The sequence below is a fragment of the Simochromis diagramma genome, unplaced genomic scaffold (assembly GCF_900408965.1).
Source record: "Simochromis diagramma unplaced genomic scaffold, fSimDia1.1 OVJJ01000107.1, whole genome shotgun sequence".
Lineage (NCBI taxonomy): Eukaryota > Metazoa > Chordata > Actinopteri > Cichliformes > Cichlidae > Simochromis > Simochromis diagramma.
In genome coordinates, this window is record NW_024387209.1 from 2824848 (window position 1) to 2851992 (window position 27145).

The 27145-nt window shown below is 43.3% G+C and overlaps 1 protein-coding gene across 1 annotated transcript; it reads left to right on the top strand.

Annotated features, from left to right (window-relative positions):
• The first annotated feature begins 52 nt into the window (after positions 1 to 52).
• LOC120746023 (DNA repair protein RAD50-like) lies at positions 53 to 24976 on the top strand. The gene is made up of 28 exons (XM_040051242.1): positions 53 to 426; positions 6079 to 6216; positions 6370 to 6453; positions 7132 to 7283; positions 7370 to 7555; positions 7683 to 7887; positions 11667 to 11795; positions 12356 to 12521; positions 13572 to 13630; positions 13833 to 13967; positions 14408 to 14614; positions 14910 to 15086; positions 15193 to 15350; positions 15438 to 15613; positions 17618 to 17855; positions 17979 to 18168; positions 18316 to 18442; positions 18621 to 18814; positions 18925 to 19035; positions 19289 to 19381; positions 19608 to 19721; positions 20660 to 20787; positions 20917 to 21018; positions 22233 to 22355; positions 22449 to 22534; positions 22717 to 22850; positions 22933 to 23066; positions 23350 to 24976. Exons 2-28 carry the CDS (start codon positions 6088 to 6090, stop codon positions 23525 to 23527), a joined length of 3915 nt encoding a protein of 1304 aa, XP_039907176.1. The 5' UTR covers positions 53 to 426; positions 6079 to 6087; the 3' UTR covers positions 23528 to 24976.
• The last annotated feature ends 2169 nt before the right edge of the window (positions 24977 to 27145 follow it).

Genomic DNA, 27145 nt, shown 5'->3' on the forward strand with positions numbered 1-27145 from the left:
GGCGGTAAATAAAATCCATTAGCAGTGGTTGAACTTTGACCTCTGAGTTTGAATTCTTTCTTTTATTCTTCTGTCAAATCCCGATGATTTTTGTCATGGCTAGTGGTACTCAAAATGCAGATTTCAGTACAGTGTGTTTATTTACAGTGACACATGATCACACAGCAAAGCAACAGTCTGATGACCAAATCTCTCATAGGTGTGGTAATCGACCCAGGTGCAAATAGGCTGAGACACGCCTTTACAAAGCAAGGTGTGGCTAGTGACAACAGATACAGAGGGGTAGAGAAACACAGAGAGAGAAAGAGCGAGAGAGGAGAATATGAGCTAGGAGACCGGAGGACCATGATTTTTTGATTAATCGGATTATTTCAACTGACTGTTTTATAGAAGTCAGTAGGATTGTGTAGACAGTTTATATAGACGGTAAGTGATGCATGAGACTGTTAACTACACAGAAACTAAGGACCAGAAAAATGTTTTTTCCTGTGTGACTGTAGGGCAAAGTTTCAGATTTCAGATTTGCTTATGTAAACTCGATTGCTTTATGGAGGTACACCATAATATATACGATATGTTAAGGTATATGTGTTTTTGTTATCATCCTGAGGGTTGAAGACTTTTCCATAACTGCTCACCAGGTGATTATTTTTCTCCAGTTTACTTTTGCATTAAGGGAGCATGAGGGTTTTTTTTCTCTGTGTTACAAACCAAAAGTGAAACCAAATAGAAGGGAGCTGATAATAGTGCACAGTTTCTATGAATCAGTGATGGCTTCAGTCACAAAGACTGGGACCTAAAGTCAAATGATTACCTTTGAATCACTATCAGCACTGTATACAGCTGTAACTCACACAAACCTGCTTCACCAACACTTCAAATCCCAACCATGACACCAGAAAACCTGCAGCCTGCAAGCTGCCAGAGTCTGAAAGAGCTGCACAAAGCAACCCCCAGTGTCATTATTTCCACTGGAACATCTGCCATCCTCTGAGCTCTGCTGTGTTTGGATCAAACTTGCTGTTGTTTGTTTTCTTTTTCAGTTTATTGATTTATTGCTAAACAATAACGACGCCTAATCTAAACTTATCTATTTATTTCAGTGTTTAAGTTCTCCTGTTATGTCCGACACTGTCTGGTATTTGCATTCATGGCACTCATCTCTGAGTTCCTATTCATCTCAAAGCTGAAGGCACTTCTAAAAACATTTTCCCAAATAGTTTAAGATATCCTGTTTCCAACTCAATCACTTAAAGATGAAGAAGGACATTAAAATATACATGAATGCAAGAATAATAACTATTCCGTTGCATATTTAAGTTTCACCTGTGCTTTTACTTTCTATACTTTAACTTCCCTTTGCTGCTAAAACATCTTTGCTTTTATTTCGTGAATTTATGAATGGTTGAGATCAGTGGTGCAAACAAACAAAAACATAAGCTCTTAACTACAGATGTGAGGGGAAAAAGTTAGTCTATATGTTCTCCACAAATGTGACAGTGTGTGGCATATTAACGTTTTGATGAGAAGGTAAAGTCAGAAATGAATCAAATATATAATTAAACCAGTAAAACTATTTTTTCTGTTCAGGAATCTAAGTACATATCTGTGATCTGACGTCTTAATCAAAAAAATCATGATAATGTGTTTTATTAATGATTTCAGAATTTTGTCAAAACAATATATTTGAAAATTCATGGCTTACAATAATTATATGTTAGAGTTAAAAATAACATTTAGATCAAGAGCTTATGCATGCTGGTGGATTAACCATAAGAAACATAAGAAAATATTTAGGTAATTAATTACCAGAGCTGTTAATTTAGGGCAACCAAGGCATAAACTTTACACTGAGTGGTAAATTTGTTAAGCACTGTATGAATCATCCCCTATGACCTTTAGATTTACTACCGCTCCACTCAGTTTAACAACAGCAGAAGAGGTATTACTGATTAGCACATGATTACCAAAGTAAAAGCACAACGCAGCATTTCTTTTAAAGTTACAGCAATACTAAAAGAAAAAAAAAAAAAAAAAAAAAAGGTAACTGGATACATTTGTGATATTTTCTGTGTAATAACTGCAAATCAGGGCTACAAAATGCTGACTGCATATTTTAATCACAATGCTACTGCATGTAAATAAGTGTCACCATTTTCAGCATAGTCTGTATTACCACTCATCAGATTTTCCTTAAATTTGTTAACTTTAAATGACAGGATGTCCAACTTTCAGCTAAGAAACATTTAGCTAGATTAACCCTTTTACGCATAGTGGTCACTACAGTTGACAGCTATTCAAAGGCTGTTTTCTTGTATTTGTGTCAGTGTTGATGGTATACTTGCACTTAAACCACTACATTGGACACTGATGTGTCACTCCATACCCTGCCATTTAAAAAAAAACAAAAAAAAAAAACCCAAAAAAAACCACACACACACACACGTTTAAAAAAAAAAGTACATGTTTAAAAAAAAAATAAAGTTCAAAATGCACATGCTGCATGCACATAGTTCAAAAATCTTTTTGTCATGCCTAAAGATGAATAAAAATACTTAAGAAAAAAAAAATCCTGATTGAGGTTGTCATAATTCCTGCATGAAAGGGTTAAAAAAATCTCTATTTCTGTCTGCGGTGTCATGTGTCGGTATCCTGTGTGTTGAAATTTCTATGTGATCACATGACAAGTCCAAGGCAGGGTTAAACAACAAAAGCCCCATTTTGAGACAGAACAGAGAGAGCATCAGAGACAACAGAAAATTCTGACACAGTGGGGAAAAGAGCTGCTCTGTGTACAAACTGATTGTTTTCTATGTTACTTAGTGGGCATTCCCAAAAATGAGTTTTCTGTTCCTGCTGCAGTCTTTTGATGCCACTACAGCTGAAAGTTTTGTTCACTTTTTAGCACACAGCTGTTTGATACATGCTATTATACACTAAGAGATTTGGTAACAGATTGGTATGGAAATCAAGAAAAGTAAATGCTACATTCATCAGAGCATCTGACGCTGTTTACTGCAATAATAGCTGCTCATCTGTCAGGCGTTGTGTGGAGGCGAGGAGGAAGGAACCCAAACGCAGGACTCGCAGGTAGGTGAAGACTGGTGAAGGTTTATTATAACGAGTGGATGAACAGAACAGAGGTAGAAAATGGCTGGCTGGACGACTGAATGGCTGGCTGACTTAACTGAACTGAACGACATCATCAATGACCCGACACTGAATGGGTAGAACCGAGGGCTTAAATACACAGATTGGTGATAATGAGAGACCGGTGAGTACACAACTGAACATAATGAACTAATGATAATGGGAAGAGGACTGAACATAATACACACAGACCAAGGCTAACACAATAAAACAGGAAGTGGAACAGGCAGTAGATAAACAGTGAATGTGAACTGAAAACACTGGGTCACCGACCCAGGAACCCTGACAGTACCCCCCCCTCAAAGGCCGGCACCCGACGGCCAAAAGAAAAAGAACCAGAACAGGGCGGGCGGAGGGGGCCCAGGACGGAGCCCACACAGAGACAGTCCAGGAGGGCGGCCACGCGGCCCGAGGCCGAGACAGGTCAGGTGGGCGGCCACGTGGACACAGTTCGGGAGGCCGGCTGCGCGGAAGGCAACGGCGGCCACTCAGGCGAAGGCGGTCCGGGGGCCGGCCGCGCGGAAGGCAACGGCGGCGAAGGAGACGACGGAGCAGTTCAGGGGGCCGGCCGCGCGGAAGGCAACGGCGGCTCTCCGGTGTTAGGCGTGCCGGCCATGGCCCGGTGGGTGCAGGACCAGACGAGGCAGGACCAGACGATGGCGATGCGGGGGCCGGACCAGGCGTCGCTGCAGAGGCCGAGGCCGGACCGGTCGAAGCTGAAGCCTCCGCTGGAGACAGGCCGGGCCAGCGGGTGCGGAAACCCCTGGCTGAGGAGCAGGAGAGCTCACAGCTGGCTCTGGGTGCTGTGGCTGCAGGTCTGGGAACCGAACAGGATGGTGGACAGGAGCAGACTGAGCTACAGGAGGTGACTGGGGGACAGGAGCAGACTGAGCTACAGGAGGTGACTGGGGGACAGGAGCAGACTGAGCTACAGGAGGTGACTGGGGGACAGGAGCAGACTGAGCTACAGGAGGTGACTGGGGGAGGGGGAGGGGGGACGAGGAGCAGACTGAGGCTACAGGAGGTTGACTGGGGGAAGGAGCAGATGAGCTACAGGAGCTGACGGGGGACAGTGCAACTGAGCTACAGGAGGTGACGGGGACAGGAGCAGACTGAGCTACAGGAGGGTGACTGGGGGACAGGAGCAGACTGAGCTACAGGAGGTGACTGGGGGACAGGAGCAGACTGAGCTACAGGAGGTGACTGGGGGACAGGAGCAGACTGAGCTACAGGAGGTGACTGGGGGACAGGAGCAGACTGAGCTACAGGAGGTGACTGGGGGACAGGAGCAGACTGAGCTACAGGAGGTGACTGGGGGACAGGAGCAGACTGAGCTACAGGAGGTGACTGGGGGACAGGAGCAGACTGAGCTACAGGAGGTGACTGGGGGACAGGAGCAGACTGAGCTACAGGAGGTGACTGGGGGACAGGAGCAGACTGAGCTACAGGTGGTGACTGGGGGACAGGAGCAGACTGAGCTACAGGAGGTGACAGGACAGATTGGACTGAGGAGACCAATGGAGAAACAGAGGTCGGTGAGGCTAATGGCTGAGCTAAAGAGGGAGCTAGTGAAGGGGACAACAGTGCAGCCTGGGCTAATAAAGCTGGTGCCTGAGCTGGGGACACCTCAGCTAGCCTAACCAGTGATACTGCGAGGGCGTGAAAAGCTGGATCAGGAGGTGGATGAAGGGGTGAAGTAGTAGGTGGACCGGTTAGCTCTTTCAAGCCTCCAGGGAGGTCAGGCTGGGTTCTGGCTGCCCTCAGCCTGGGCACTGGGACAGGCACAGAAGGCAGCTGGACACCAGTCACCCCCACCCGAGAAACAGGAACGGCTGTGGAGGTAGACTGGGTCGCAGCTGCCCTCCTCCTGGGAGCTGGCACAGGAGTGGGCGTAGGTTGGCTGACAGGAGTGGAAATAACGACTGGGTGAGTGACACTGACAGGTCTATCGGGTCGTATTTAAACAGTCACTGGAACTCACCACCGGGAGTTGCTGAACAGAGTCCGTTTTATGGCGGCGTGTGCGCCGCTTTCCCCGGGAAGAGGAAGCGGGCCGGATAAACGGCTGAGCCTCTGGCGCGGTAGCCTCCGCTGAGCCGAGGTGGGAGGCGTAGCCGCTGTGCCGTGGCGAGGCGGAAAGGCTGGAGAGTGAAGCGGCTGGCGGGCGAGCGAGGAGCGGAGCGGCGGGAGAGCGAGCGGCCGAAGCTTGGGCTGTGACGCCCACTCTCCGCGGCGAATGCTCCGGTGCAGCTGAGGCAGCAGGTGGGGGAACGCGGCGTCTCCGAGGCCCGCCCAGAGCCAGGCGAGTCCCCTCGAAGACGTGCTCTCTCTCCGCGAAGAGCCGCTGTTTTCCCCGAAGCCCCTCTGTCCAGCGAAGGAGCGCTGCCTCCTGCCGCTCGAAAAGTTCAGAGTCCGCTGGGTCCACAACGCGGGGTCGGGTCATTCTGTCAGGCGTTGTGTGGAGGCGAGGAGGAAGGAACCCAAACGCAGGACTCGCAGGTAGGTGAAGACTGGTGAAGGAGTGGATGAACAGAAGTAGAAACTGGCTGGCTGGACGACTGAACTGAACGACATCATCAATGACCCGACACTGAATGGGTAGAACCGAGGGCTTAAATACACAGACTGGTGATAATGATGATAATGAGAGACCGGTGAGTACACAGCTGAACATAATGAACTAATGATAATGGGAAGAGGACTGAACATAATACACACAGACCAAGGCTAACACAATAAAACAGGAAGTGGAACAGGCAGTAGATAAACAGTGAATGTGAACTGAAAACACTGGGTCACCGACCCAGGAACCCTGACATCATCAGAGGCAACATACAGCAAGAGCAATCATGCTCATAAATCACTGATATTTAAAGTCTCACTGCTGATCAAAATCCTTCAGCTTTTAGTTTGTTTTCCTCTTTTCAGAAAGCCAAAATGTCAAAGATAAATGAGATGAGCATTCTGGGGGTGAGGAGCTTCGGGATTGAAGACAAAGACAAACAGGTCATCTCTTTCTTCACTCCTGTGACTGTGCTGGTTGGACCCAACGGAGCAGGAAAAACAGTATGAGGACATTCAGATGAGATCAAAAGTTGACTGTGAAGTCAAACAATACATCATTTAGATTTTAATATTTAATTTTTTTTAAATGATTAGTGTTGTTTGTGTTTTTATCCATGTGCACCGGGACTTGTGTTTCCTGTTACATTTTTTTAGACGATTATTGAATGTCTCAAGTTTGCGACATCAGGAGAACTTCCACCTGGATCTAAAGGAAGTGCTTTTGTTCATGATCCAAAGGTTTGTCTTCAGTTCTCTCCTTTTAGCTGATTAGACTCTGAATTTAAAAATGTCCTTAAACAAAGAGTACAAAGAATTTTTTTACAGCAATTATGAGGTTGGATGGGCCAGTTTACATCATGACTTACTTATTTGTTTTAACACATTGGTTCCTAAATTGTGTACTGAAAGGCAAACCTCCAAGTGTTGACCACATTTTATTATTTGAATACAACAGAATTAACACGTGGTTTATATATATTGACACCATAGAAAAGATATATTTATTTTTAAAATGCTGACTTAAGTTGAATGTATTCCCAAAGCTACCGGCCTTATGGCTTCAGTTGTTCATACTAGATCCAAAGAGCACAAAAGTCTTGTCAGAAATGTGTTCATCTAAAAAACTATAATCAAATGTTAGACTGAGAACATGAGACTCCTGCCTCTTTTGTACCTGTAGGCAAAATCTTTATCAATATAATGAATGTAGATTTTGTAGTGTGGGCACATCATATCGGAAAATCTGAGATTTGGTGTTGTACTTGACTTATTGTAGCCTGTCTACAGTTGCTGAGTCTGCAAGCCGATTTGCAACCCACCCTCACCCTAGATTCTGTTTTTCATCTATTGTCACTGATGTCAGTAAAACTCCACCCTCTGTAGTTACAAATCTTATCATTTTTATAAATGTTGCAGGACGCCCAGAGGACAGTTGTACGAGCCCAGATTGAGCTCTCACTCTCAGACATCAAGGGAGAGCAAATCGAGATCCAACGCTTCGTGTCCTGCTCTCTGATAGAAAATAAATACTCCTTTAAAAGTGAAGAGCAGAACATTAAAAGAACAAAGTAAGAACCTGAGTTGTTTTAACTGATGTTTAAAAATGTATAATTTGGATTGAGGTGATATGGTGCCTGTCTTCATGTTCTTGTAGGGATGGAAGGAGGGTGAGCAGGTCTGTTAAGTGTGGCGACCTGCACCAGGAGATAACTTCTGCGCTGGGTGTATCAAAGTCAGTGTTGAACGACGTCATCTTCTGTCACCAGGAAGAGTCTAACTGGCCACTTAGTGAAGACAGAGTTCTCAAAGAAAAGTTTGACTCCATCTTCAATGTAACCAAGTAAATCCAACACTTATTTGTGTCTTTTTTCACATTAAATCACTTCAAACCCAACTAAAGATTTAAAAAAATATTGACCAGTACGCTCCTATATTACAAAGTAAAGAATGTCCTGTCTTTCTTACAGGTATAACAAAGCGAGGTCAAAGATGCATGAGCTGCGTTTGAAGCAAAGTCAGAGAGTCGAACAGTGTCAGGCAGAGCTGTTCTACCTGGAGAAAAACAAGGAGAAGGCCCAGCAGCTTAGAGACAATGTAGCCCAAAAACAGGCTGATCTGAGGGCCTCACAAGATCTGATCCTGCACATAAAGAACCAGATCGATCCACTTGAGGTGGGTTCATGAAACAGGCAAGAAAGTTCTGGTACTTTTCTGTAAACTGTTCACATGAAGTGTAATCAATTCTGATTCAGTAAAGGACTAGATGTTACAGTTCCTGACAATGCATTGCTTTAAATGGAGAAAATCTTGGGGGATGGCTCTTATGAGGAAAAGTACCCCCGAAACTTTACCAGCGGCACACATCGTTGTGTGCCTCAACTTTTGTTGTTTTACCCAAGCTAATCTGCCATTTTTCCTTGGTTAGGTTTAGGGATTAGAGATCTGATTTAAATTCTCATATTAAAATTTGGAACACATCGTCAGCAATGTTCCCTCTAATTTTTCATGTGTCTGAGCGAACGCACAAACCCCCTGAGCGGTCCCTTGGACCACTGTGAGCAACAGCAGACGTGTGCACTGTGGTCACGCCAGCATCAAATCCATCCAAGTTACATGGTTAATTAAAATAATCAAATTACAGCATTTACATTTATGTTAGACTACTTTTAATTAAGTGCTTTAGCCCACTTACAATGAAAATTTTAAAAAGTCTTGTTCATGACCTGTGTAGTATGTTAGCACTATTGGAAGTAAAAATAACTTGAACTCCAATTTTGAAAACACAACTTTCTTTTACATATATATATGAAAAAATATAAAGCTCTGACTTGTACTATGAGTCTGAGTCTGTGGTCTGGGAGACAGTCCTTTAACTCTCTGTCTGCAAAATACAGTATATAATGACCAATGCTGGGCAATTCATTTTATAGTTACTTTTTCAAAAAAGTTACTGAGTTTTGTGAACAAAGGTTTTTGCAGCTGTTTACTTAAAATGCAGCCAAGGCGTTTTCTAAACAAACATTTCACAATATTTACAGAACATTCAGCTGTTCTGCATCAAATTTGATGCCACACAAATCATTTGTGCCACTCCAAAAATAATTTCTGTCCACTATGAGATAAAGGAGAACAACAGCCTGATACCTGCAGGCCTGACAACAGGAGATGTATCACTCCTGTAACACCTGTAACATTCAGCAGTCGCCTCATTCTTCTGACACACACAACAAAACTATTGACTACACTACACACTAACTACACAAGATTTGCGCTATGTCGCAAATCTCTCACATCTCAAAACACGCTGTCACTCCTAAAACTTCCCCCTTCCTAAACAAAACTAAATGCCATGTTGCCATATCATTTTTTGATTGGTCGACATGGTACATTTTTCGACCAATAGAAAAGGCTGGGTGTTTTTGGTTTTGGCTTTTCTCACAGGCAGAGAGCGCTTTTCCTTACAAAACACAGTTTTTATATAAGATATAAACTATGATAGTATTCAGGAAGAAAACCAAACATTGCATCAAATTTTATCATAACTCTGGTTTTACGTGGCCTATCAACACGATTTAAAAACTGGTATAAAGTCCACACTTTTCCGTCAATTGTTCCATCTGTCCTGCTCACATCTCCAATGGTTGTACACGTTGTCATTAACGTGGCTTCACTCCACATCAGCCGCTTTGCTCGCTAAAACACCGGTGTCGGCACATAAGGACGCTGTCATAGCCTGTCAACGACGTTGATTAGCTGCGTATATACGAATGTCAATCGCATCATTGGCTGGACTATGGGATAAGGTGGCATCGTTCTAAACCCATACGGGAGCAGCCAGTCACTCACTGACTAACACTGCAAAACAGAATTGTTAAAGTTTTAATTTTAATTTCAATTCAGGTTAGATTTTTTTGTGTGCAGAGACCGTGCCAGCAGTGCGCAATTGCGCACGCGTGCAGCTTAGAGGTAACATTGATCATCAGTAGTGGACCTTGGATTCATCGGGTGTTTTGGCTATTATCACTAGACGCCCTCATCCAAGGAGGCCCTGCCAGGGTTGATCAGGCCCCGGAGCGTGTCACTGGTTTATGTTAAAATAGTTTTTCTCTTCTTCTTTTAGTTTTCTACAGTTTATTCTATCTATTCACTGCAACTAAGAAATACTTACCTCTTTAACATTTATGGAGCCTAATTTCTTCAAAGGAACAGAAAAGGTGATAGAGAGAAGTAAGGCAAGTAAGTAAGATAAGATAGGAGAGAGCAGAGAAGAGAGCAGGAAGGGGGGCGCCCGATCTGGCTTCCACACCTCCCTGCCGGATCGGGCTGTACGCTCTACCTCCCCACTGCCTCCCAGAAAAGGGAAGAAGAGCAGAGGGGAGAAGAGCGGAACATTTTTCTTTCCTATTCTGTCATTCCTCCTTTTAGTTTCACTACCATGAGATTAACTGCACAGTCTCCAGGAGGCCCTGAGACAGCTGTATCAGTCAACCAGCAAAACTTCTAATGTTATGTTTTACCCTTTTGACGCTCCCTGTTGAGGCAGGCCCTGGGCATGTGTATTGCGGTTAGCTGACTGCCTTAGCTGCCCAAGTGATGTCAGCCCTTTTTATCCATAGCCAGTGACTGGTCCTCTCAGCAGTGTTAGCCAATTCTCTTTTAGCCTGCTGTTGTGCCTGTCCTCTGACCCCAATCTCTCTCAGCAGTTTTGCTGTTGTAAAACTACTTAGAGCAGGACAACAAAGCCCCTGCACCCCACTTCCACCGGGCGTACCTTGATCTTCCAGCCTCTGTCCTCTGCCTCAGCTGCCAAGTTGGCATACCGCAGCTTCTTACGCTCAAATCCCTCCTCAATTGCTTCCTCACATGGTACCGTCAGCTCAATGACGTACGCAAGTTTTGTGGAGTTAGACCAAAGGACGAGGTCTGGTTGCAGAGTAGTTGTTACATTCTCTGTCGGAAAAATTAGCCTCTGATCCAAGTCCACTTGCATCTACTAATCCCTTTCAACCTTCAGCGGGCCGAGGTCCGGGGTTGAGGGGCTCGTCCTCGGCCTGTCTCCCTCCCGGACAAATGTTGATGAAAACTGATGCTCCTCTTGATTCGTGAAAGGTTATCCAACTCTGCCCACAGACAGCAAAAACAATACCTGATTAATGTGGCCACTATGCATTTCACGGTCATCTCCTTCTGCACTTCTGGACACTTCCACACTGGTTCTACCTTTAAATTACTCCCATCAAAATAATGGTTTTATTTTGGGGAAGAAGTTGAATTTTCAGGGAACCAAATCTGGAGAACAGAGCTGAGAGCAAACAATAACTCTTATCCTATCCCTCCTGTTGCGTTTACCTCCCGCCCCCTTACTTTAGTGTACCTGGGGTCTGTTTTAACAGCTCTTAAATTAGCATAACAAACATTTTTCACCACCAAATTCAGTTCAGTCGGTTGTTCAGTGAGTGAGTGGGTTCCCATTCATTTCCTATGGCGGACACTTTTGAACAGGAACACCAAACACGTCACAAGGTTGATTAAAACACTCAAAATTCAACAAATTCATCACTTTTATATGTTCAAGTGCATAGTGTGGAGGACATGCTAAGACCTTGAGGCAATCAGATGTAAAACACAATATTTATGAGTGTTTTAAGTTGTAAATCAGTCAGATTTGACCCGAACGTGACAGGAAGCTTAAATGAGCTGAAAGTGCACAGTGGCACAGATTAGGTGGTTTCTGCTGAATGTTCTCATTCAAATGCCTTTAGATAATTACAGCAGAGCAACGTTCATGTTTGTTCTTGGCACAAGTTTGAGGGTCATGCTGATCTAAAAGTTGCAGCAGAGCTTATTAATATGTATGTTGTAAGCAAGTGATACCAGGAGAGCACAAATATAAAAACAATGGGGGTTAAAGAAATGTATTTTATTATTTAATGTTTTATAATTTTTTGCAGACACTGCTGAGCGACATAAAAATGAAACTTGAAAATGTGACGAAGCTAGAAAATGAAATCAAAGCTCTGGACAGCTCGAGGAAACAGAAGGAGGAGCACAACAAGGAGCTGGAGGAAACTATGGAAGAGGTAACACAATGTGTGAAAAATGTCTGAACAAATATGAGATGTTTTACTTTTTAGTTACAAAACTTTGAAAGATACTGCACTTTGGATGAAGTTTCATGATCTTGAAAGAGAAACTAATCGATCAAAGATTCATGAGTGGGAGATCTTTGTGATTTTCTGTCAGGTCCAAAATCTTTGCTCAGTACCTGATGTACTCGTTGGTTTTTCTTCCCTGTGACTTCCTCCACCTCCTGAAAGGGAAAATAAGATGACACAACGGAAGAGATCCAAAATACATGACAGAGCCATAGAGGATAACAAGATTTCCAGGGATCAACCTAAAAAGCAGTCATGCTTATTTTAGTTTGGTTTTTGTGCTCCTTTGTGGGATCAATCTTAAACAAGAATGACCAAATTTAAATTAAGTTAGGTTTCTGAGGCTCCTAGGGTCATTTCTGGAAGTTCTTGATCACTTCTTTGACATTTTCATCACTGCAGTTTCCACTGGAGTCAGACCTCAAGACCTATTCATTTAACTGTAGAACAATTCCAATCCATTGACCTTTGTCTGTGTGTTTCAGGTGTTTCAGGGTTCAGACGAGCAGCTACAGCATACTTACGATAACCACCAGAGGACAGTGATGGAGAAGGAGCAGAAGCTGCAACAGCACCAGGAGGAGCTGCAGACCTTTGACCAAGAATACCAGAGACTGACCAGAGAAACGAATGATCTGCTGGTAGAAAAAGGTTCACTCACCTGCATATACCAGAGTAGCTCCTGACATTTTCCTCCACACCTGAGTATGAAAAGTAGGAGTGGGTTTTGATTATCAATTTTCCGATTAAAATCAATTCTAGCTTGAATAACGCGATGTCGATTCATTAAAATCCTGAATCAATTTTTATATATACATTTATTTTGCCCGAAACGCTAAAACAGTAAATGAGAGCAGATACACGGATTCTGCACAAAGATGTAAACACAAAGCGTGGACCCGCCGACGCTTCAGAATCTGTGAGATGTCGGCTTTCTCACTGACGGCACGTACACGGACACGCCATTGGATGAGAAAGCTGACATCTCACAGATTCTGATGCGTTGGCGGGTCCACGCTTTGTGTTTCCGTCTTTTTTTTTTGCGCTTGATTATGAAGCTGCAGGTTTTGTCTCTCTCCAACCAAATTTGACTGAACCAGCAGCAAAAGATCCAAACTATGCTTCACATTTCGCTTTACATAAACATCATCATGAATTCCCTCTTGCTGTTTTGCTTCCATCACGGTAAAATGACACTTCATGCACAGCTCTCTCTCTCTCTCAGGTATAGTTTCCCATCTAAAAATCTCTGTTTTCTGGTCTCATAGCTGCTGATTCTTGTCTGTGTACAATATTTACCATACTGCATGAAAAACTCTGTAGTGGGTCAGTTTAAGCAAAAGGTTTCCACTGAAATTGAGCCTTTACGATGTTAACCATGAACTAATCATGAACTGGTGAAGAGCCCTGACAGCAAACATCTCCCAACACTTACATCACAAACATGTGATTGGTCAGTAATGATGGTCCTGGAACAACACTGATAAGAAACAACATCAGCACAGTCCTATCAGATCATGTACTTTTTACCATATGTGTAACGAGTCATTCGTTAAGTCGTGTCTTGTTGTTGTGACATGTTTTCACAGTAAATATATCGCTCAGTACACTGACAGAATACAAAATACTAGAAGTGGAATAATGCACAGGGTGGATGCTGTGTTTCCTCAGTACAGAATTAGCAACATTTTTTTCCCACAGTTCGTCTACAACATGAAGCTGAACGTCACACTAAGAACACTGAGGACCGCGACAGCCTGGTAAGAAGAAAGAAAACCTCTTCTTTCTTAACTTGTTTGTTTCTGTCAGGATAAAGCAGACATCGAGCTGTTTCTGTGGAGTCTGTAAATACACTAAGGTGGACTTAATCACTCAGAGCCAGCAGTGACATTAAATATGCATGTGGATTAATACAAGTACACAATGACTCTTTTATTTATTCACATGTCATCTGTGTCACAGGTCCACTCTTTGTCATCCTGTCTGGAGATGGAGGGTTACGACCAGCTGCCGTTTACTGTTTCTCAACTCGAGAGCTTTTACCATCAAGTCACACACAGGCTGGAGCAGGAAAAGGAGAGAGTCAGTCAGCTCTTGGTAAGAAGTGCTCTGTCACTCTCAGTTTTTGTCAGTATTTGTGTGTAATTTTTCACAGATAAAATAATGTCCAACCAGTCATGGCATATTGCTGCCCCTCCCTGAGCCTGGTTCTTCAGCAGATTTCTTCCTGTTATAAAGGAGTTTTTCCTTCCCGCTGTCACCAATGTGTTTGCTCATAGGGGGATCATCCGATCTGTCGGAGTTTTCTCTGGTTCTCGGTATTATTGTAAGGTCTTTACCTTACATTATAAACTGCCTTGAGATAACTGTTTTTGTGATCTGGTGTGATAAAAATTAAATTTAACTGAAAACAGAATTCCAAGATAAAATACACGTTAGCTAGAGATGCCTGCAAAAAAGTCATCTGAACAATCATATATGAGATATTTGTGCTCTTCACTTCTCTTCTTCCTCCTCTTAATATTTGGTTCGATCAGGCAGAGCTGCAGAAACTGGAGCAGCAGAAGCAGCAGTCTGTTGATGAAATGAGGGACAGGAAGACGTACATGGAGAGAACGGTAGAGATGAAAAGAGACGAGCGGCAAAAGAAGCAGCAAGAGCTGAAAAACATCACAGAAGAGCTGCAACGACTGCAGGATTCATGTAGTCGACTGCAAGAGCTGGAAAATAAACTGGCTGAAGTGGTGAGAATGCACACACACACGGATCATGATGTTTTTGAGGTTGTGAAATTGTCACAGGTTGATTTCTTTGATATTCTCTTTTTCTGGATCAGAGACTGGATATATCATGCGTGTCTCTTACACTACATTGATCCTACTCTTTTACAGCTTGATGTATTTAACCACTGACTCTGTTACAGCTGCTTTGTATGAATCACAGTTCAAAAGCGTCCTTCTTTGTCTGACACTTGTCTCCTCTTGAGCCTCTTTCATGTTCTTATATCATAGATTGTGTTTTGTGTGTGTTTCTCTTCAGGAGCGTGAGGATGCAGTTCAGAGCTCCAGCGTGGAGGAGCTGAAGGCCGAGGTCGAGGAGCTCCAGGAAGAAAAGGCTGAACTCGACTGCACACAGAGGCAGCTCGACGAAGAGATGGAGACACTCAACATGCACACAGCTGCACTCACACAGATGGACATACTGAAAAAGGGCAAAGTAATGAGGAACCTAAACTCACTTGCTGCTGCTTTTCTACTTCTCTTACTGATCATCTCCCTTCTTTCCCTTCTCCCCTCTCATCTTTCCTCTTTCTGTCCTCCAGGCCGAGATGGAGGAGCAGATTCTTCAGATCCGGTCTCGTCACTGTGAGGATCTGGTGTCTCTATTGGGCCACTTTCCAAACAAGAAAGAGCTGGAGGACTGGGTCTCTTCCAAGTCAAAGGAAATCAGCAGCACCGGGGACAGACTTACAAAGCTCAAGTTAGTAACATTTAAGTAGAAAACAATGCTTTTAAGATGGATCTTTTCCCGACACTCACCACTGTTACATTGTGGTTTTCATCTCAGAATGGACTTGGCATCAAATGAGCAGAATAAAAGCCACATTACTGCTGAGCTGCTGAAGAAGGAGCTGCAGTTAGCCACAGATGAAGAGAAGTTCTTGAATGTTTGCAGCAGTCGAGATCTGGAGCAGGACCTGAGCAACCTGCAGAGAGAGCTGGACGAGATATTCAAGACAAAAGGTAAATGGTCTCAAACAGGAAGAGTGGTAGCTTCTTTGGACCTTGCGATCAGTTTTACGTGGGATCTATTTTCTTACTACTGTCTTCATCCACCAACCAAAAGAATACTGCAGCTATGTGACATTAGGTCGTCTGGGAGGTGCAGAATGAACGTTTACATCCTGTCACGCTGTCAGAAGCTCTCGTCACAGTTGATGCACGCTTCCTTCTGCAGAGGTAGTCAGAGAGTTGAAAGAAAATACAGGGAGTGCAGAATTATTAGGCAAATGAGTATTTTGTCCACATCATCCTCTTCATGCATGTTGTCTTACTCCAAGCTGTATAGGCTCGAAAGCCTACTACCAATTAAGCATATTAGGTGATGTGCATCTCTGTAATGAGAAGGGGTGTGGTCTAATGACATCAACACCCTATATCAGGTGTGCATAATTATTAGGCAACTTCCTTTCCTTTGGCAAAATGGGTCAAAAGAAGGACTTGACAGGCTCAGAAAAGTCAAAAATAGTGAGATATCTTGCAGAGGGATGCAGCAGTCTCAAAATTGCAAAGCTTCTGAAGCGTGATCATCGAACAATCAAGCGTTTCATTCAAAATAGTCAACAGGGTCGCAAGAAGCATGTGGAAAAACCAAGGCGCAAAATAACTGCCCATGAACTGAGAAAAGTCAAGCGTGCAGCTGCCAAGATGCCACTTGCCACCAGTTTGGCCATATTTCAGAGCTGCAACATCACTGGAGTGCCCAAAAGCACAAGGTGTGCAATACTCAGAGACATGGCCAAGGTAAGAAAGGCTGAAAGACGACCACCACTGAACAAGACACACAAGCTGAAACGTCAAGACTGGGCCAAGAAATATCTCAAGACTGGTTTTTCTAAGGTTTTATGGACTGATGAAATGAGAGTGAGTCTCGATGGGCCAGATGGATGGGCCCGTGGCTGGATTGGTAAAGGGCAGAGAGCTCCAGTCCGACTCAGACGCCAGCAAGGTGGAGGTGGAGTACTGGTTTGGGCTGGTATCATCAAAGATGAGCTTGTGGGGCCTTTTCGGGTTGAGGATGGAGTCAAGCTCAACTCCCAGTCCTACTGCCAGTTTCTGGAAGACACCTTCTTCAAGCAGTGGTACAGGAAGAAGTCTGCATCCTTCAAGAAAAACATGATTTTCATGCAGGACAATGCTCCATCACACGCGTCCAAGTACTCCACAGCGTGGCTGGCAAGAAAGGGTATAAAAGAAGAAAAACTAATGACATGGCCTCCTTGTTCACCTGATCTGAACCCCATTGAGAACCTGTGGTCCATCATCAAATGTGAGATTTACAAGGAGGGAAAACAGTACACCTCTCTGAACAGTGTCTGGGAGGCTGTGGTTGCTGCTGCACGCAATGTTGATGGTGAACAGATCAAAACACTGACAGAATCCATGGATGGCAGGCTTTTGAGTGTCCTTGCAAAGAAAGGTGGCTATATTGGTCGCTGATTTGTTTTTGTTTTGTTTTTGAATGTCAGAAATGTATATTTATGAATGTGGAGATGTTATATTGGTTTCACTGGTAAAAATAAATAATTGAAATGGGTATATATTTGTTTTTTGTTAAGTTGCCTAATAATTATGCACAGTAATAGTCACCTGCACACACAGATATCCCCCTAAAATAGCTAAAACTAAAAACAAACTAAAAACTACTTCCAAAAACATTCAGCTTTGATATTAATGAGTTTTTTGGGTTCATTGAGAACATGGTTGTTGTTCAATAATAAAATGATTCCTCAAAAATACAACTTGCCTAATAATTCTGCACTCCCTGTAGTTTCTACTTGCTCACAAAAATGTTTGGTTTTTTGTCATGAGACACTGCTTCTAAATTATTATTATTTATATGAAGCTCTAAGCACCACAGGACAAGCACCATTTAGAAGAGAACTGTTTCTTTAAGCCTCCTAATGTAGTATCCATATGAATAAACATGATTCCTGTGTCCTTCTTTCTGCTTCTGTCCTGGTTTAGCTCTACTAGCTGGAACTAAAGTGGTGTACACCCAGTTCATCAGCGAGCTGAGCGAGCACAGGGAGCCCTGCTGCCCCGTGTGCCGACGATCGTTTCCCTCAGAGTCTGAGGTGCAGGAAGTCGTCAGAGTCTTGCAGTCTAAACTACACCTGGTGCCAGAGAAACTGAAGATCACTGAGCAGGACCTGGAGAGGACAGAGAGGAGGAGAGAGGAGATAGTGGCTCTCAGGCCTGTGAGGTACAGTGTCAGAGACGTTTGTGTCAAACCAACAGTCCAGTCTGTCCTCATTTCTTTGTAAGAGATAAAAACGAAGAATCCACTGTCGATTCATTGATTTTTCTCTTTTATGTCTCATGTCAGGGAGGCCATTGTGCAGTTTCAGGAAAATGAGCTGCCAGCATTGAGGAAGCGGCTGCAGACTGTGGACAGAGAAGCTGAGAGGCTGAAGGGTGATGTGGAGGAGCAGGAGGCTCTGCTCGCCGTCCTGAGGTCTGAGGAGGAAAAAGCCAAAGACTGCCTGCAGGGCATTTCCCTCATGGACTCATACCTGGTACCAAACATTTGTCTGTCTCATTCTTTCTCACCACATGTGCCAGACACAGCCAGGACCTGCACACATCTGTGCTTTTTTCATGACAAAGAATCAAGTTTAGAAAGTACATAAAAAGTGATGAGATCTGGATTTCCTTCTCTGTAGAGAAACCTTGAAGAGGTGGAAAGGAAAATTGATCAGCAGGCATCCAAACTCCAGGAAGTAAACCTGGACAACACATTTCAGCAGCTCAGTCAGGACAAACATGAAACTCAGGACCAGCTCGACACCAGTAAGACAACCAGCTCTGTTTTCAGCCCTGATTTTAACTCCGACCCTTGATTTCTCCCATGAAACCCACGACAGTTTTTACAAACTGTGTAAAAACTGGACTTACTTCATATCTTTTATATCTGCGTCTCTGCATTGCAGCATGATTTCCTTTCCTTTGGCCTTTTGTGTCCTTGCAGCTTACAGCACAATTGTGCGTAAACATAAACAGATCCAGGACCAGCAGGAGCAGATTCAGAGGCTGAAAAGTGCAGCGATAGAGATGAGAGACGAGCAGCTTCAGCTGATCAGAGACAAACAGAAGCAGCAGCACCTGGAGGAGCTGAGTGCAGAGATCGCTGCTAGGATGGAGGCCTTAACCACAGAGATCAGGGTGCTGTTTATTTATTTATTATTATTATTCATTTACCTATTTTTATTTCTCTGTAAGTGGAAACAAATATTTAACGTTGCATTTTTTCCTCTGACTTTGTGGTCGAACAGGAGGGAAATGAAGAACTGTGCCCTCTATCAGCTGCTCTGGAGAAGCTGCAGCAAGAAAAGCAAAAGCTGGTGGAGCAGAAGAAGCAGAGAGAGGAAGAAGAGCAGAAGAAGGTGGATGCATACATGCTCTTTTAGTGGGAACGTGTCCTTCTTTCTATCTGCTGCACATTGTCAGGTTCCTTTGCTCGTAACCAAAACCAATGAATCAACACAGTTCAAATAACACACAGTTATAAAATACATTTGCACGTAGAACCGTGGTTAAGACGAAAACATAACATCATGTGTGCAATGTTCTTAGAGCATTTCTATCAAACAGAGTTGTGAATGTTTATGAAGTAACTGCTGTAACTGTTACTGACAGATTCGTAACACTGAGGAGAGAGTGAAGGAAATCACTGCTTTGCAAAGAGACGTCACTAAATATGTTGATGAGGGAAGAGACAAATACAAAGAGGTAACGTGATGATCGCTGCTGGATAAACTGGATTTGATGCTTCTGTTTAAACAAAGGAAGCACTGAAGCACCTTTCCTGAGTGTTTAGAGGATTTCACCAGTTTCCTAACTAATATGCACTTCAGTTAGGACTATCTCACCACAACTGTATCCATTTATTTTAAATGTGGACTGTAATCATGTTGATTTATTATTTTTTTATACTATCTGTCTGCCAATGTTGCAGGACAAAGAGTCAGAGTATCGAGCAGCAATGACTCAGCTCCAAGAGGCTGAGAGGAATAAAGAGAGGATCAGCACAGAGATGGGAAACATCCAGCAGGACATAGACACTCAAAAGGTATCAGAGTCGGTGTTTTGATTCAAACTTAGGGTTATTTACTCTCATTGCTGATGTCACACCCACCTTTGCATCTATTTAAAAGTTAAACCACAAACTGGATATACAAGATGGTTTTAGCCCCATGAAATCAGTCCAGAAGTGACTTAAACCTGCATTGCTTCTAATGAACAGCAGGGGGCGACTCTTTCCTGATTGAGTTTATAGTTTAAAGCTTATTGAATAGAATCTTATTTTAAATATTTTTGTAAATTATGGTCTTCATTAGGCTGATAAAGCAGGGAATGCATTAGGGCGGGTCTACCTTTTGATTGACAGGTCGCTGCTGTTTCTCAGCGCTTTACTCGTCCCTAACAACTAGTCCCTTTACACATCCAGTCATTCACCCATTCACACACTGGTGATGGCAAGCTACATTGTAGCCACAGCCACCCTGGGGCACACTGACAGAGGCGAGGCTGCCGGACACTGGCGCCACCGGGCCCTCTGACCACCACCAGTAGGCAACGGGTCAAGTGCCTACTGGTGGACACAACGACCGAGACTGTCCAAGCCGGGGCTCGAACCAGCAACCTTCCGATTACAAGGCGAACTCCCAACTCTTGAGCCACGATCGCCCTGTTTCTCAGCCAGATCCACAGCTTGCTCGTCACTCTTGCTTGTTGCTAAAAAAGGGAGATGCCAGGAGTTTAATAACTCTACTGAAGCCTTTAAAACTTTGATTTCTTTACTAAATCGTGACGTCACAGTGGCTACATTCATCTTTTATATACAGTCTATGAGGAAACTCTGGGCTCGTTGTCCTTTAATTGCAGAAAAACTTCTTCAACATCCAAATTCTTGTGAAGAATGTAGCATAAAAAAGTCTATTTTATTATCACACTGACACTTTGTGTGCTCACTGACTTCAATGCTGCCATTATTGAAATGTTCCTTAGGTCAAAGAGCGCTGCTTATGGGACAACCTGACCTTGAGAAAGCACGTTAATAAGCTGAAGAACATGGCGGCCAAACGTGAGGCTCTGCAGGAAGATCTAAGCTACATGCAAGTCTCGCTGCTTCAGCGGTGAGACTGCTGCACTGTCAGCCCCAGCCTCTGCTAAAGCAGCAGTGTCACACCTCAGGTGGTAAAGATTACTCAGGGCCAAGTCAGACTCAGTTTTTTACCCTCATGTGTCTTTCTGTGGGTGTCCAGACAACATGAGGAAGAGGAAAGCAAGCTGGCCGAACTGAAGAGCGAGCGCAGTCGGGAGCAGGGCGCACAGAAACCCCTGGAGGAGCAGATACTGGAATACAGGTTTGTTACGCTGCTCTTTCTTCGGCTCTCACCATATCAGGTTAAAGCAGATTGCTGCACACCCTCAGCCTGCTTCTGCTGGACTTTTCTTCCTCTTAAGGGCTTTTTTCCTTGCTGTCACCAAATGCTGCACAAAGGGAATCGCTGGCTTTGCCTCTACAGTACTGTGAGGTTGTGTACTGGCTGCGATCCACCACCTTCTGCTCCACATTTACTCTGTCTGCTAACTTATTTTCATACCCAGTCACATTTTCTGCTAAGCAATCACTTCTACTTTGACACAGATATACAGCACTGTGCAAAAGTCTTGAGCCACCTGTCATTTCTTTATATTTTACTTCTAAGGAGCAAAGCTTGTGTAATGTGTTAACGTGCTCTGGAGCAACAGTGACCTTTCTTAAGGTCTTTCAGAGTGTTTCTTTGGACAGTGGCTCAAACCTTTTCACAGCCCTGTACCTAAAATAAGATCATTTCAGTGATCAATGTTAAAACAACAATGAAATCAATAAAATTCCTTTGACTTTGTGCTCATGACTTAACCCTCTGGTTGTGTTCACCCCCACCCCCTTACTTTAGTGTTGCCAGTCAAAATTGACTGGTCAGTTTTAACAGCTCTTAAATTGACATAAGAAACATTTTTCACCACCAAATTCAGTTCAGTGGGTGGGTCAATGGGTCGTTCATTTTGTCATTCAGTGGCCCATTCAGGGGGTCAGAGGCCAACAGGGGGGGTAGATTCCCATTCATTTTCTATGGTGGGCTTTTGACCGGGAACACCACAGATGTAACAAAGTTGATTAAAACACCAACGAAAGAGGTGCTCATCACTTTTATATGTTCAAGTGCATAGTGTGGAGGATGTCATAAGGCCTCCAGGCAATCAGATGTAAAACACAATATTTATGAGTTTTTTTATTTGTAAACACGACAGGAAGGTTAAACACATTTCCCATAATTCATCGCTGTAACCCAGAGTACTTCGGGTATCTCAGGGTTATACGACATGATTCACACAATAAAGGCGACAATTTTCAGTATTCAACATCACATGTGAAACGTGCAAAACACTAGAAAAACTCTTCCTTCCACGCTGAGTGTGGAGCCTTGACAGAGCTGAGAAATTCCCTGATTCTCCCTGAAAGTTCACATGAGCACATGAAACAAGAGCCCTTCACTCACTTTCACTCATCTCTGATCTGAACCTTTGATTGCAGCAAACAGCTGGAGGAAGATCAGTATGGCAAAGCCGAGGAGCTCCACAGAAACAAGATGATTGAGATGAGAACCACACAGCTGCTCAGCAAAGACCTGAAACTCTACGAAGAGGCTCTAGATCAGTAAGTTTACCGCAGGTCATCGCTTGATCATCAGTGTGGGACAGAAACCATGTGAAGGTCACCAGAGTTTCTGTTTCTCTGTTGCTTCCACAGAGCCATCGTGAAGTTCCACAGCATGAAGATGGATGAGATCAACCAGAACATCAGAGACCTGTGGCGCAGCACCTATAGGGGTCAAGGTGCATCTCACTGACCCCCTCAGACAAAAATCAGCTCAGTGATCGAAGACGTGCTTGTATCTATGAAACTACAGCAGAGTGTGATCCAGACGTCTCAGACACATTTTACACGTCTGATCACCAGAAAACTGCTCAGTGGGTAAATGTGAGTGTTTGGTCTTCACCTCGTGTCTCCTCTGCAGATATCGAGTACATCGAGATCAGGTCTGAGGTGGAGGAGAGGTCGGAGAGGCGGAGGAGCTACAACTACAGAGTAGTGATGATGAGAGGAGACGCAGACGTGAATATGAGAGGGCGCTGCAGTGCCGGTCAGAAGGTATTTAAAAGATTTTCTGTGTCAGCGCCTCCGTCACTTAAACTCTTGTTTAGTTGGATGGATTGATCCTGTGTGTGTTTAGGTGCTGGCATCCCTGATCATCCGGCTCGCTCTGGCAGAGGCCTTCTGTCTTGACTGTGGAATCCTGGCCCTGGATGAGCCCACCACCAACCTGGACCGGGAGAACATCGAGTCCCTGGCAGACGCTCTCGTAGAGTCAGTGCATGCAAACGATGTGTTACCCAGAGAAACCTGATGTTTGTTCAGCCTAAAGCTGAACCTCTGACTTTGTGACTTTCCCTAAAGCAGACGGTGTAAATAAAAGCTCACAGCTTCAAAGTACAAACTTATAATAAATGGATGAAAGATCTCAAAGATAGCCTGACAAGACAAACATTAAACACACTCCAGACCTTACAGAGTCGTAGCTTCATCTGTTGCATTATTCAGGCTGCTTCTTGAATCCTCTCCACTTCTCTGTCTCCTCTGTCCTCTCCAGGATCATAAGGACTCGCTCTCAGCAGCATCACTTCCAGCTGCTGATCATCACTCATGACGAGGACTTTGTGCAGCTGCTGGTTCGGTCCGGGTGCATCCAGCACTTCTACCGCATCAGCAAGAACCAGGACCAGAACTCAAAGATCACAAAGCAGAGCACAGCCTTCCTCTCTGTGTGACACCTTGTACCTCAACAGCTATGAAATCACTTCATGGTTCACCCTCTCACACACAGCCACGTGAGCTGCTCGCCCGGCATCAAAATTTGATGAAATTTGGATTTGGCGTCTCAGCTGATGACACGTCAGCACGTGAAAGTCTGTGGACTAAAAGACGCAACCTGTTCAGCGATCAGAGGCAGCTTCCTCTGAGGGGACAGAGTTCTCTTATGAATATTTTTATGGGACAAAGAGGTGTGAGTGGTGTGTACTGAGGTCTCCTCTGGTTCCTCTAAAGGGCACCCAGGACAGTTCTGAACATCAGCAGCTGTTATAGAGCCAGAGGTGACCTGCATGCATTAAATTATGTTAATGCATGAAGGAAATCCTTTTTCCTGTTAGGGTGGCTCAATTTTGTAGTTTATTTTTTAAATATTTTTCTTTACTGTTAAATTTGTTTTCCCTACAAATATTTACTGCTGGACTTGGTAGAATAATGCACATTTGTCAGCACTCGCTCACATACACACCGTATGTAGTACCATCGACACTCTATTCGGTGTTTCAGTATTCATGTCTTCTGTTAAAACAGGATGAAGAAACCTTTATGTCTGAGAGGTTTTCATGGCAACAAAGATCTGTCTGCTCTTTGGTGAACGCTGTTTGGCTCATGCTGCAGGAGGTGCAGGTGTTTTTATAGGACAGCTGAGGGGTCACCTGCTTTTTAAGACAAGTTTGATCTGTGTGAATGTGACACATCACTTTATTCAGGTTTGTGAGAACATTATTTATGATGAGGTTAAATATAAAATAAATAAATGTTGTATACAGCCTGTTTAACAACATAAAAAATATACTGCTATTAAAAAACAGAAAGAAACTCATTGTTACTTCATCGGATCTGGTAATAAGATCATTATGAGAACAACGGCCCTCGTGCGGGAGAAGTAGGAACTACAAAAACAGTAAAGGTTTAGAAAAACAACACAAACACTACTTCCTGTTAGCGATTTTAGTGAAGGTTATTGTTTTCGACCAAAGTACTACAGCTTGGCTTTATCTGATACTGTTTAAAACATTAATGTGTGACAATGGGCTGAAGATGTTAATGTGTGAAAAAATTTTCTTTCAGCCGTCTAAGCTAGCTCTCGCTAACTGGCACAAGCTAACCCGAAGACAGTAGGATGACAGTTGAAGCTTAGTTGTAACTACCACTAGCTAGCTTCACTGCTACCTCAGATTACTTTCTGTAGAAGTGTTAGTAAAGTTTAAAGAGTAAAACAGCCGCTGATCACATGAATTACACCGCTGTATCCTCTTTGACTTTATGTCCGTGGATCATAAACTACAGGATTTTCCCTGCCCTCTAGTGCAGCGGTCCCCAACCCTTTTTTGCGCCACGGACCCGTTTATGCCCGACAATATTTTCATGGACTGGCCTTTAAGGTGTCGCGGATAAATACAACAAAATAAAACTAGTACTGGTACCGAAAAAAAGAAAATTTATTCATAACACACGTGAAAAGACCCAGGAAAACCGAGTAAACGATAACAAAATAACGCTGAAAACCGATTAAAAACCCTGAAAACTATACATTTCACACCTGAGCCTCAACTCTCGCGGCCCGGTACCAAACGACTCACGGACCAATACCGGCCCGAGGCCCAGGGCCGGGGTTGGGGACCGCTGCTCTAATGGACAACTGCATGTGTATAGAGATTGAAAATGTGACGTCACTCAGGGGTAAAACCGCAAAGAATTCTGGGAACTCGTGGCAAGAGGTACTAGCGCACGCAGGCTTTCAATTGAAATCAGTTATACAGCGATAAAAAGAAACACAAAAAATGGCAAGAAGCTGTTGTATTATTAACTGCAATAGCCGGTCGCATGACAGCCACGGGAAGCCGACGGGTAAAGAGATCGGTTGTTATCGGATTACGTCGTTGAAGAGAAATTGTTCGAGCCATGTTTCCGAAGTAACAAAGAGGCGACTGGATTGCAGCCATTCAAAGACAAAATATAACGTCCCAGAACACTCCAGCTCACATGTTAGTCTGCTCCAAGCATTTCCACAAAGGTCAGTCTGCTGTAGTAGTTAATACGTCATTTTTCTTAACATAATTGGTGATATAGGTTACAAGCAAGTCTGGCGCTGAACAGAAATTGTCACGCTATGCTCCTTTGTTTATTGTGCATAAATAGTAAATTGTCCTGACACAATATTGTGTTTCGCTTCTGTTATTACCATGGTACATTGACAAAAATATATACTTTTATTCACAGGATAAAACAGTTGTTCTGTATCACTAATTGCCCAGTACGATTACAGCATACAATATTATTGTCACTGCTACATTTCTGTAATGCTACCAGAAATTATTTCCACTACTAATTAATTACCATTGAGCTCAAAGGTTATATTAATAAACGGTTAACGAATGTGTATTTATGAAGACGATTTGTGAGGCTGGTAAACTTACCTCTGTTCGTACGATGGTCTTTACTTTCTACACGGTGCATTTCAAGGTCCTGTACCCATCCGTCGGTAAACTGTACCTGGGCTTGTTGCAGTGACCTGAAGTTACTAAACTTCATGAGTGTATGCACTCACTCCAAGAAGCGTATAATTATAAATATGAGCGTGGTGAAAGTTGGGCAGCACGCTAACGTATTTTGTCCCTCTGTGTGCTCCTAAGGGTCTGACCCTTTCACTGGTTTGATTTTTTTCCTCGTATCTTTTCTTTGACTTTTCATCAAGTCTGTCTTTGTACGGACCGGCATTGTTCTCTTCGTTTTGTACATACCTTTTTGGGGGGCAAAGAAAAAGCAAGAATTTATTGGAATCGAAGAATGAACGTTTTGCAGTGCTGCAAATGCTTGCATTTGATGCAGGTACTTGGATTGTTTTGCCACGAGTTCCCGGCATGCAATGCGCGAAAGTCACGTGGTCTGTCAATCTCTATAATCCATCTAGAGAAATTACATATGGAAATAACATCCGGTCTGACACTTCAAAATAAAAGGCCCCAATGTGGTTACGCGTTGTGACCACCAGAGGGCGGCATATATCAAACATACTGATTATAAAACTTACTGTAAAGTCTTAAAAAATGTTTGTTAAATGTTTAAAGGAAAGACAAAAGACACACAATTATTCAATTATGGATAAAAATACATTTATAAACCAATAACAGGTACTGTCTACAGGATATATATATCAGAATCAGAATACTTTATTGATCCCTGGGGTAAATTATTTTTTAATTAATTTAATTTATATAATACTAATATCCTACATAATCGCTGATGTGACTGAATTAATTTTTCTGTGTTGTTTAATTTTTCATGTGAAAAGATATCAAAAGTTGACCTTAATATCTATTTTTTAAGACACACTCTTTCCAGATCACTTTTCTCATGGGCATTTTTTTTTTTAACTTTTCACTTCCAGCTACATTATGTTTGACATGTTTGGACACCTTCTTAGAAAAGCTTAAAGTGCTTCTTATCTTTAAGTCTACAAATTCCTAGTCTGCAGCTAATTGAGCTGAAAGTGTCATCTGGAGAGGCTGTCTTTCAGGGTTTATTGTTCTGATCCCTCAAACACAACTGATGGTGTGTTAAATTAAAGGAATTGG